This window comes from Alosa pseudoharengus, unplaced genomic scaffold, assembly GCF_046254945.1.
Source record: "Alosa pseudoharengus isolate Yale_2024_CS ecotype anadromous, Long Island Sound unplaced genomic scaffold, YU_APseudo_1.1 YU_APseudo_1.1_scf_6, whole genome shotgun sequence".
Taxonomy (NCBI): Eukaryota; Metazoa; Chordata; class Actinopteri; order Clupeiformes; family Clupeidae; genus Alosa; species Alosa pseudoharengus.
This window is the reverse complement of record NW_027468848.1, coordinates 677,501-690,292: the sequence shown is the minus strand read 5'-3', so window position 1 is coordinate 690,292 and position 12,792 is coordinate 677,501. Positions and strand designations below refer to the sequence as shown.

General features: G+C 42.2%; 1 protein-coding gene across 2 annotated transcripts in view; it reads right to left on the bottom strand.

The window, feature by feature from the left end:
• Positions 1–1,785: 1,785 nt before the first annotated feature.
• Positions 1,786–12,792, bottom strand: part of dgcr6 (DiGeorge syndrome critical region gene 6) — an 11,305-nt gene continuing 298 nt past the window's right edge. Inside the window, exons 1-6 of one of the 2 annotated variants that reach the window (XM_076270252.1) lie at positions 12,666–12,792; positions 12,145–12,305; positions 11,372–11,472; positions 5,697–5,837; positions 4,165–4,245; positions 1,786–3,771 (exon numbers count right to left, since the gene is read on the bottom strand). The exon at positions 12,666–12,792 is cut by the window's right edge and continues 283 nt beyond it. In XM_076270252.1, the coding sequence (XP_076126367.1) occupies positions 4,165–4,245; positions 5,697–5,837; positions 11,372–11,472; positions 12,145–12,305; positions 12,666–12,775 (594 nt within the window). In that variant the 5' untranslated portion in view covers positions 12,776–12,792 and the 3' untranslated portion in view covers positions 1,786–3,771. Of the gene's footprint in view, positions 4,246–5,696; positions 5,838–11,371; positions 11,473–12,144; positions 12,306–12,665 lie in introns of both variants that reach the window. The other variant, XM_076270251.1, reaches the window with a different exon arrangement.

Sequence of the window (12,792 nt, the reverse complement as noted above, 5' to 3'; positions counted from 1 at the left end):
CATCAGAGGAAAAGTTTTGTGTAAAGGGAATTAAAGGCCTCTCTCATAGATGCCTGTCTCTAATACTAGCCGGAGCAGTTTGGCGATTTGGGAAAATAAAAGCCCGGGCTATTATTTGGAATTTTACGGTAACAGAGATTCAGGTTTTGAGTGGACATAGTAGGTAACAGATTCAGGTTTTGAGTGGACATAGTAGTTAACAGATTCAGGTTTTGAGTGGACATAGTAGTTAACAGAGATTCAGGTTCAGTGTGCCCAAGCAGTGGATCCATCATCGTTACTGACCAGTGATATGCAGAGCCTCTTGCTTCCTCCTGTCAACTGCCACAGTTCCTCTTCTGACACAGTGGCAAACAATGGAGCCAAATCAGATAGTCAGCCCAGCCAGAGAGCCACAACACCAGTCACCTGTTTAGAAACCCACTCTTAGTAGCCTGATGTGTTATCTGACAAAAACAGCATTCTTCAGCACATGCGGTAATGAGACTATGCATGACTACTGCTGTTATAGTGCTGGAGTCATGTCACAACATTTCCTTGTTCCTGGATGCAGGGGAAATACAACAGCAGGTGGTTTTGTTTGGGTTTCTTGCTCAATCTGGTGTAAGGTTAAGGGTAGTCCATCAAGCAAGCAAAAGGTAAATCCTGGCTTATTTTGATAAGTCTCACTAATTTAAGTGAGATTCATATTCTAATACTGTGGCTGACGTGAATCCTAGCTCAGTAACCATGGTAATTTATGCCAGTGAACTAGCCTGCTCCATCAGTTGGAAATAAAGTCCCATCAACCTATTTTCATATTCTTATCACCCTTATGTCCAACTTCAAAAAGTTGAAACTTTTCAGACAGTGCCACCAAGCACTGATTTATATATTTACTATTTATTAGTTCTGAAGAATTTATACAAAATATAGTTATTCTTTACTCTGTATTGTGTGGTGGTGCAGCAGGTAGCGTGATGGCACTTCAAACCAGTCATCCTTGCTCTCTCAAGTGCACTTCCCATTACTATGTAGTGTAGTGTAGTCATCCTTGCTCCCTCAAGTGCACTTCAAACCAGTCATCCTTGCTCCCTCAAGTGCACTTCAAACCAGTCATCCTTGCTCCCTCAAGTGCACTTCCCATTACTATGTAATGTAGTGTAGTCATCCTTGCTCCCTCAAGTGCACTTCAAACCAGTCATCCTTGCTCCCTCAAGTGCACTTCAAACCAGTCATCCTTGCTCCCTCTCAAGTGCACTTCCCATTACTGTGTAGTGTAGTGTAGTGTAGTGTAGAGTAGTGTAGTCATCTCTGCTCGCTCTCAAGTGCACTTCCCATTACTGTGTAGTGTAGTGTAGCGTAGCGTAGCGTAGCGTAGTGTAGTCATCTCTGCTCGCTCTCAAGTGCACTTCCCATTTAAATCTTGCGCTTGGTAGCCTACCTTGGCTTTGAAATATTCTGATATTCGAGAGACTTTAGCATTATTAGATAGTTTTACTCTTTAAAATTAAACAAATACTATTGATAGGGGGGTCAAGCACATTCCTGCAGCATTTTCTGAATTTATAGCACAAACTGGTTCCACATTATTCTGCAACTGTGCTGCTTTTCTTTTGAAAATGTGAACTCTGTACTTGTAGGCAGACATACTAAAATGGAGTTCAGAAAAGTTAACTTCATAAGGGTTAAGAGCAACAGCGGCATCTAGTGGTTACAACATGGAATGACATGTACATATGAAAAACAATAATCCTGTAACTCATCTGTTCCCAGTGGTGCAGAACCTGGAGAGACACTGATAACTTAAATTATCAAATATATTAGTGGCAATATTCAGCAAGAACAGAATGGTCAAATGATACAACAGACCTGCACAGTGTCCCACACATACACATGACACAACAGACCTGCACACACAGTGTACCACACATACACATGACACAACAGACCTGCACAGTGTACCACACGTACACATGACACAACAGACCTGAACAGTGTACCACACATACACATGACACAACAGACCTGCACACACAGTGTCCCACACATACACATGACACAACAGACCTGCACACACAGTGTACCACACATACACATGACACAACAGAATATACAAACACAACAATAAGTATACATGATGCCAATAAGTATACATAATGCCAATAAGTATACATAATGCCAATAAGTATACATGATGCCAATAAGTATACATGATGCCAATAAGTATACATAATGCCAATAAGTATACATAATGCCAATAAGTATACATGATGCCAATAATACATAATGCCAATAAGTATACATAATGCCAATAAGTATACATGATGCCAATAATACATAATGCCAATAAGTATACATAATGCCAATAAGTATACATAATGCCAATAAGTATACATGATGCCAATAATACATAATGCCAATAAGTATACATGATGCCAATAAGTATACATAATTAACATTAGAATTAACTAAGCCTGGCTGCACACAATTAATCCCCATGGTAACATATGTGCCATTTCTTTTGTGAAACCACGTCATGGCTAAATTCAACCAGAATAACCGAAATGCGTTATCTAGGTTTAGATACTCCTCTGCATCGCTTACAGACCCATTCATATTGTTACTCTCATTTATTATCAAACCCAAGTGGAGTTCATATTGTTACTCTCATTTATTATCAAACCCAAGTGGAGTTCATATTGTTACTCTCTTATCAAACCCAAGTGGAGTTCATATTGTTACTCTTATCAAACCCAAGTGGAGTTCATATTGTTACTCTTATCAAACCCAAGTGGAGTTCATATTGTTCATTTATTATCAAACCCAAGTGGAGTTCATATTGTTCATTTATTATCAAACCCAAGTGGAGTTCATATTGTTACTCTCTTATCAAACCCAAGTGGAGATCATATTGTTCATTTATTATCAAACCCAAGTGGAGTTCATATTGTTACTCTCTTATCAAACCCAAGTGGAGATCATATTGTTCATTTATTATCAAACCCAAGTGGAGTTCATATTGTTCATTTATTATCAAACTCAAGTGGAGTTTTGCCTTAATGTTTATTTGGCTCAGCAACTGAAAGACATCTTAAGGTCCTTATTACAATGGTCATGAACACACTGTGAGGAAAAGGATGTCCTTCCAAACATGTTAACCAACAAAACAAAAACATATCCAGTAATTTCACTCGGTAGGCATCTCAAGAGAAAACAAAAAAAGGTATAAAACATAAAATAAACAAACAAATTATAAAATAAACAAACAAATACATAAAATAAGCAGAAACAGAAAATCTGAAGTATTGCAGCACATCCCTGGTGCACTGGCTAATCACCCCTCTACAGCACTGAGGATGATGATCAACTCAAGACTCAAAGACTCAAAACTCAAGAGACCTCATAGTCAGAGAGAGAGAGAGACAGAGAGAGAGGTAAAGGAAGAGAGAGAGAAAAGAGGAGGGAGAGAGAGAGAGATAATGCTGTCCAATTCAGAGGTCTGTCCATCTCTCCCTCAGAGTCCTGCAGGTCTAGAGCCCAAGAGAGTGAGAGAGAGAGAGGTAATGGGGGAGAGAGAGAGAGAGAGAGAGAGAGAGAGTGAGAGAGAGGTAAAGGGAGAGAGAGAGAAAAGAAGAGGGAGCCCAAGCCTCACTGCACGATAGCTGACGGACAGCAGTGGTCTGTGCTGGGAATGGAGGCCATCTCGTCTGACAGCCCATTCGAATGTCATCGTCCTGGTGTCCTTTGTTCTGCCAGCTGTCCTTCCGATAGTCAGTAGGACAGAGTGATCTTTGGACCAATCAGATGAGCAGTCAGTAGGACAGAGTGATCTTTGGACCAATCAGATGAGCACGCACGTGAATCATACAGATTCAGTAGAAACATGTTCATCTATTATGGATAAAATCCCGCTAATGTAAACAGAGAAAGCTCTCAGGGCGGAGTTAATGTACTCAGGTACTCAGGGCAGAGTTAATGTACTTAGGGCAGAGTTAACATACTCAGGACAGAGTTAAGGAACTCAGGACAGAGTTAACGTACTCAGGGCAGAGTTTAATGTACTCAGGACAGAGTTAAGGAACTCAGGGCAGAGTTAACGTACTCAGGGCAGAGTTAACGTACTCAGGGTAGAGTTAACGTACTCAGGGCAGAGTTAAGGAACTCAGGGCAGAGTTAACGTACTCAGGGCAGAGTTCCTGACTGCGTCTCCTTCTGCTGGAGCTTCAGGACCAACTCCAGCAGGTTCATCTGGATGGTCACTTCCTGTGGAAAGAGGAGAAAGACCATCACAAGAGCCCACATGAGCCTCACATCCTGTCTAAACTAAATGCTACTGCATGACACTACATGACGCCGGATGCTACTCCATGACGCCTGAGATCCTCATGACCATAGCGGTCAACATTGAGCATTGAAAATTAGGGAGATTTCCCGGTGGTCATCTTTCTGTTGGTATCCCTCTACTAACAGCAAGAATTCAGACTACAAACTGCTGCACTAAGTAAATGAAGTGTGGAGCTAGGTCTAACGTGACTTTGCTTACAGATTGCCGTCAAATTGTGCTCTCACCCTGTCATCTTAAATCACTCTAACGTCGCCTTCAAGCAAGCAAATCGATGCTTTGAAAACATGTTCCGCTGGAAGGGCAAGGGGGTAGCGACAGGACAACAGCACACTGACCGGTCCGGTGGTCGGGCCAATGTTACGAGAGTATTAAAATACGGGATATTTTACGGGAAAATATGAAAACGGGAAGACAGTGGGAAAACAGTAAAAATAAGTGTAAAACCCGGAAAAAACGGGATGGTTGACGGTACACTCGTAACATTTCAGAGAGAGCTGGTGATATTGCAGGACTGGAATGACTTGAACGCCCCCTGCAGTTCAGACTGGTCAGAGTGTAGGATGAAGGAATTACCAGAGGCACTTCAACGAGTGTTGGTCTAAATGTGGACAACCCTTCAATTCCAACGAGTGTTGGTCTAAATGTGGACAACTCTATGTGTTCTATCTAATGGACGCGGAGCTGGTTGGCTGTTGTGTTCTATCTAATGGGCGGTGCTGGTTGGCTGTTGGCTGTTGTGTTCTATCTAATGGACGATGCTGATTGGCTGTTGTGTTCCATCTAGTGGACGATGCTGGTTGGCTGTTGTGTTCTATCTAAAGGACGGTGCTGATTGGCTGTTGTGTTCTATCTAGTGGACGATGCTGGTTGGCTGTTGTGTTCTATCTAATGGACGATGCTGGTTGGCTGTTGTGTTCTATCTAATGGACGGAGCTGGTTGGCAGTTAACACGTTTGTCCTGCTGTTACTAAATGAGAGTTGACCTATGGGTTGTTGCTGATGTGAAGCTGACCTGTGGGTTATTGTTGCTATGGTAACTGACCTGTGGGTTGTTGGTGATGTGGTAACCGACCTGTGGGTTATTTATGCTATGGTAACTGACCTGTGGGTTGTTGCTATGCTAACTGACCTGTGGGTTGTTGGTGATGTAGAAGCTGACCTGTATGTTATTGTTGCTACGGTAACTGACCCGTGGGTTATTGTTGCTATGGTAACTGACCTGTGGGTTGTTGGTGATGTAGAAGCTGACCTGTGGGTTATTGTTGCTATGGTAACTGACCTGTGGGTTGTTGGTGATGTAGAAGCTGACTTGTGGGTTATTGTGGCTATGGTAACTGACCCGTGGGTTGTTGTTGCTATGGTAACTGACCTGTGGGTTGTTGGTGATGTAGAAGCCGGGCACACCAGCCTTCTCCAGCGTGTTCTGCTGGTCCAAGACCTTCTGGTCGATCTCAGCAATGATTTTCTCGTCCATCATTCTCTGCTCCTCCCTCACACGCAGTTCCAGAGCCTGGTAGGAGGGAGACGCATGCACGCACGCACAACACACACACACACACACACAACACACACACACAACACACACACACACAGGTGAGGGTATTTGAGTGTGTCTGTGTCTCTTTGTGCTTGTGTGTGAATGTGTGTGTGTGTGTGTGTGTATGTGTGTCTGTGCTTGTGTGTGTATGTGAATTTCCCCTTGGGGATCAGTAAAGTATCTATATCTATCTATCTATCTATCTATCTATCTATGTGAGAGAGAGAGGGGTGGGGGTATGTAATTTGGCCTCTGACTGGGAGTTAGAGCACATGGATTAAGATTTTCATTGAATCTTTCTGTTAGTGTGGGACTATTTTAAATCCAAATTAAGGAATCCAGCTTGTATTGTTTACCTATGTCTAAATAATGTATGTGTCACCACAAACCAGGAGTGTGCGGTCCATATGGGCAGGTGGGGCATCAAACTACCTGAAGCATCCTCCACAAAAAATAGTTCCTCAGTAAATCATTGCTCCAAGTCTACTTTTAATAATGTGATTGTCACATTAATTATCTATAGTTTCTGTAGGCTTTCCAACTATTTTTGGTCTATTGACATCAACTTTTGGATGATGGTGGCGATTCTCGTTGAGTTTAATGTGTCATGCAATGTTGGGGCAGGGCACCTCGACGATCGCATTTCTCAATAATTTATCGCATAACCCTGGCGGCTTCAATAAGGATTGCAATCCGCGCTAAAAGACGCATGTATGGTTGTAAAGTAGTCTGCCCCATGGTCATATTCTAGAACTGCTCAAATTATTCCGCCAGTTATAAATTAGGCCTATCGTTTCATTTCAAGATGCAGAAATGGCGAGTAGTGTAGCACCTGTTAACCGTGTTGAGTTTCTGTTAAAAAAAACATTTTGAGAGGTTGAAATTAGAAGATACGTTAGCTAACCCTGGTATCTTCCTTGGTTTAGTAGCTAGCTTCTAGTGGATTTAATAGCATCTTTTGACAGCGCAAAAACGAGAAGGCAACAGTGTTCAAAGGTAGCCTATGGCATAGGCTGCTGCATTCAGAATGAGCTATCCTATAATATAGCCTAGTTTCTACAGCGAGTGGTCAGACAATTATCCATAACACCCAACTGTCTTGAGTTGCAGTTATAAAACCTAACTACTTAAAAATATTAGATAGTTAGCAGGCCAGACAGAACACAAAAAAAATTGTTTTGTTTACCCATAGCAACAACGTTGCTATACTTTGCTGGTTTTAACGTGATGAGAACGGTACAAATTTAACTGATGGGTTACTGATCTAAAATTCTGACTGTAACATGATTTAAGCATACAGCAAAGTCCTGTAAAATATGTCATTTTAATGTAGCCCAAAATGATAGGCTACTGCCACAAACCTTTATTCGAGTATTTTCTCGATTGGCTATCCAAAGCCACCTGAGCTGTTGTGTTTAAAAGACTAAAAGTCAGATTTCCATATAGCCAGTGTGTGTCATATAGCCAGTGTGTGTCAGCGTAAGAGCTCATTTGACTGGTGTCATATAGCCAGTGTGTGTCAGCGTAAGAGCTCATTTGACTGGTGTCATATAGCCAGTGTGTGTCATATAGCCAGTGTGTGTCGTATAGCCAGTGTGTGTCGTATAGCCAGTGTGTGTCAGCATAAGAGCTCATTTGACTGGTGTCATATAGCCAGTGTGTGTCATAGAGCAGGGCTCCAGACTAACTTTTTGCACTGGTTGCACTGGTGCGCCTAACTTTTTTTCTTAAGTGCACCAGCACAAAAGTTAGATGCACCCAAATTTTCAACCACATCGCATTTAACACCGCAGCAGGTTCACTTTTTTTCCTTAATTACTGTCCTATATAGGTTGTCCTATGACTTATGATTTACAATTCTACAAGAAAAGTACCTTAATGAAGTGTTGGTGCTTTAAGTGCTTCACTGAGCTGAAATTTAAACTTAAAACATCTCAAGATTAAATAAAAATAACAGTGAGTAAATTAACAGTGCACGTCTTTTAAGGGCTTCAAACTGCACATCTCATGGCTCAATGTCATACATACTATCCTTCATGATCTTTAGGCCTTGGCTAAACCAGCTCGCCATCCTAGCATCTTCCATAGAAATGTATTTGAGCACAATTTAAAGAGATATTCCAAGTAGCCTGGGGGATTTTTATGTGATTTTGCAATGATGATTGCAATAATCATTTGACAGTCCCACAATGCAATTTACTTTTTAATTTTAGTATTTTTAAATTTTCAATAAGAACATCACTATGGTTAATGCAGTAACGAAATGGTAGGCCTATTATTATAGGCTATTGCAATGACTTGCCATGCTCGATCTAAATGTGTCCATTCAATTCACCGTACACAATGACCACAGTTATACATGCAGAGAATATTCAGGCTTTAAATGTAGCAGCGATATTCGGTTTGCGCCAAATACCGGATTAAAGGTAAACTATGCAGTATTGGCAATTTCCTTACTGTTTTCTCGGTTTTAGCTTCTTTTTCGCTGGCTCTGTCATGACGAATGTCTGAGAAACTCCATCGCTACCTTTTTCTAGCCGGTGCCTGGCATGTATGTGTATTTGAATGCAGTAAAGTAATTCGTTACACTCGTTATACTTCCTGACACTGAGGCCGTCGGCCCGCCGGCCCACAGTTGCAAGGGTGGTTTTTCCGCTCACAGGCGCTAGGGGGAAGCGATACGGCCACCATTCAACCCGAAAAAAGTCATATAACCATTCCAATGACTCTGAAGCTGTTAAATGAAGGTAAATTAAGCTAAAAAACTTGCATATTAAGCTAAAAAACCTGCATAGTGTGCCTTTAAATTGATTGATGCCATCAGAATGAGTTTACACAACTCGCGCGCAAAACGAATATTGCTGTTGAAAACCGGTGTTACATGGCAACTGGCACCCATGTTAACTGGCTGCGTTGGTGACGTTTAACGAGTGATGACGTTTCTTTGACAGATGTGGCCGCTTGCAGATTTGTCACTTTCTGATGGAAACTGGAGACGAACAAATACAAATATGCATGACATATTTAAATGTCAAAATTGTCTGTAGTACGTTACATGCACTGGACCATGAATATGCCACCAAAAAAATAAATACAAATAGCCTAATAACAACTCGTGGGTATTGAACCTGCTTCCCAAATGAAACCACTTACATGATAACCATTCATCTATGTACTTGCGCCACGAACTAGCTGATAAGTCATTATGAAATTTAATTGACTTAGTCTATACAATTTGAAGAAGTCAGCTGGCGATTGTAGCAAGTTAACATGGCTGATGGTACATGTTGTCTTGCTACAGCAGTTGCCCAAGCCAGTAGGTCTTCAAAGTATCATGGTTAAGTTTTCACTGACTGCTGGTCAGACTCTCTGTGGCCACCTAGTATCTGTAGCCTAAATTGAGGAAGCGTTGCTGGTCTAAAAATAAATAAATAATAAAAAAAAACGTGTAATGGGGAGGATTGAACCCATGTCGACTGCGTGAAAAAGCAACATATAGGCATTAATCTGTTGCGCCAGAGGAGAAGCACAAATATGTGAATTGGTAGGCTAAATAAAATATCAATAAAATATCAAACCCATGTTTACATGTCAGCAACATTAACGTTAATAGCCTATAAGCCTAAGAATTTTGATTCTCCTGTGCGCAAATTCTGTGTAAAATATGGACACGTTATAGACTTCTCCTGCCCATTGCAGTGTGGGTTTCAATGCCTGTGTTTCATGAACTGAATTCTTAAAAGAATAGGCTGGACAAAAGGATACACAATTAGGCAACACATTTTTATTTGATTTATTTGCTGATTTATTGGCTCTACAGACACTTCAGGTAGGGGCGGCCACAGCCTAACCTCAGTGAAATGTTTGTAAAACTTAACCATGATACTGAAGGCCTACTAAATGGCTTGGGCAACGGTAGCATGATAACATGGTAGCCAGATAACATGAACAGCTATGTTAACTTGTTACAATTATCGTAACGTTAGCTGACTTCTTTTAATCATACAACTGAAGTCAATTTTTGTGAGTGCTGTCAGCTGGCTCGTGGCGCAAGTTGATATACGTCTGATTAACAAGCAGACAGGTAAATTTATTTGTGGTTCGATACCCACGTGAAGTTAATTTATGCTATTTAGGTGTTTGTTTTTTGGGTGGCATATTGATGGTCCAGTGCATGTAGTACTACACACATTTTTGACTTTTAAACATGTCATGCATATTTGTGTGCGTCTCTAGTATATCAGAAAGTGACAAATCTGCAAGCGGCCACATCTGTCAAAGTCTCGTCATCAATCATGAAACGTCATCAACGCAGCCAGTTAACACGGAAGCCAGTTGCCATGTAACACCGGGTTACTCCCTGCATGTAACTGCGGTCAATGACGCACTCCTTTTCGGCGATATCTGTATCTCTGTCGTTCGCCAAGGCCTTGTATGCATTGTTCTCAATTTTAAGACGCCTTTTCATCTGCAATGACTCCTATAAATTTGGCGCAAGTGGCATTCCTGTACGTTGGGTTTAGCCTACGTTCAAACTATTTTTCTGGTGAATAATTATTTCGGACTGAACTTGGTGAAGGGAAGTTTCACTAGGCCTATCGTAGGCAACGATAAACTTGATCATCATCTCAGGCTCGTCTGATCGGTTTGCTGCTGCCAGCCGCTGAAAGGCAGTGGGGAGAGGGGACATTTATCTCGGCCTATGTGACCACACTGTAATGCAACTACATCCACTCTGTTTATCTGACGGGTCTCTAACCTCTCTCTCTGCAGCACACACATTTTCAAATTTACACACAGGCACTGGGCCACGGGCAATCAGAGGGGAGGTCCCGCCCTTCACTATCTGTGATTTGTTTAAACCACGATATTGGCCAAATATGTTTCTGTTATTAAACCAAAGGTAGAGTTTCAATGCGGACACTTTTTCCTCTCTCTAATAGCTGGTCGCACCGGTGCGACCTACGATTTTTTTTAGTCGCACATTTGAAAAATTAGAAATTGGTCGCACTCTAGAGCCCTGTAGAGCCAGTGTGTGTCAGCGTAAGAGCTCATTTGACTGGTGTCATATAGCCAGTGTGTGTCATATAGCCAGTCATATAGCCAGTGTGTGTCATATAGCCAGTGTGTGTCAGCATAAGAGCTCATTTGACTGGTGTCATATAGCCAGTGTGTGTCATATAGCCAGTGTGTGTCAGCGTAAGAGCTCATTTGACTGGTGTCATATAGCCAGTGTGTGTCATATAGCCAGTGTGTGTCATATAGCCAGTGTGTGTCAGCGTAAGAGCTCATTTGACTGGTGTCATATAGCCAGTGTGTGTCATATAGCCAGTGTGTGTCATATAGCCAGTGTGTGTCAGCGTAAGAGCTCATTTGACTGGTGTCATATAGCCTGTGTGTGTCATATAGCCAGTGTGTTATATAGCCAGTGTGTGTCATATAGCCAGTGTGTGTCATATAGCCAGTGTGTGTGTCAGCGTAAGAGCTCATTTGACTGGTGTGTGTACCTCAGTCTCTGTCCGCTGGGTTGCTTTCAGGAGGGCCAGGTTGTGAGACTTGCAGACCTGCAACGCTTGCTTGTGCTTTCGTGTCAAATCCTGTTTGAGTACTGAAATTACACCACCAAAGCCAGAGCAAGAGGAGACAGGGGGAAGAGACTACGTTTACACGAAGCAGGGTATTTTCCTAAACGAATATCTGGCCATCTACATTTGCAAATAAAACTGCATTTACACGAGACCGTTTATTCTTAAAATGTGTTTACACGAACCCGTGTACATACATGCTGTCATGAGCACGCCAAACCACAGTGGCAGTCTAACGATAAACTCAAGCTCACATTAACCAATCAGAACCCTGAAAAGTCGCACGTGAGAACATGTAAATGTAAACATTGGTCGCACATTTGGTGTACTTCTGTCGCATACTGTGACGTTGGCTGCCCAAAACTCCGTTTACCACAGTTTAGAACCAAACGCATAAACGGAGTTTTCCCAAAAAAACACTTTGGCCGGAGTTTTTTTGGATAACCGTTTTACGGGGCGAATTCTCCGTTTGCGTCTAAACGAAAGGCTCAAACATAGGGAAATGTCTTCGTTTATAAAAATACACATGCTCGTGTAAACGGGGTCAGAGTGAGACCAAACAAAAACATGTCATCTGCACAAACTCAAACTGTGTGCCTTCATTATTGTTACACTTTGAATTTCCCTTTGGGGATCAATAAAGTATCTATCTATGTGAGAGAGAGAGGGGTGGGGGTCACTTGATCTCTGCGTACTTCTGTGCTCTGTGTGCAGCTTCTGTCTCTGGTTGAAGAGATTCTTCTCCGTCAGGTGCTGGATGTCGAGCAGACCCTGGACGATCTCGTACACAGCGCCGTCGATGAGCGCAAGAGCCAGATCACTCAGCGTGGTGTAGGACAGACGCTGCTGGAAGGAGCTGACAGACGCAGAAACTCAGCACAGCGTCACCACACAACGGTCAAAAGTCGAAATGTTCCTAAAGTGCTCATTTCAGTAACTTGAGGAAAAAGAGCAAGTCTGTCAGTTAAAGACTACGAAACTTCACACAGATGCAGCAGTGTAGTCTGAGCCCTGATTACGAGTTATGGAACTACTAACTGGAAGTTAGTTGCGTGAAATTATTACTGGTTCGCAATCACAGGTAATAACTAGGTATTTTGTTAAGTTCCATATCGAAGCAGTAACGCTAGAAGTGAGGTATAGGACTGTCCACTAACAAAGCCCGATGCTAGGTCCTGTGTTTAGTGTGCATTTGGGTCCCGTGCGGTTACGTTACCTCGGGAGGTCTTTGACAAGGCTCTGGAGTTCGGACAGCAGGTAGTAATGACGCTCTTGCTGTTTCGTGGAGTCGACGCACTGATCGGAGGCACTCGGGTATGTATCCATTATAGTTAACAAGGTCC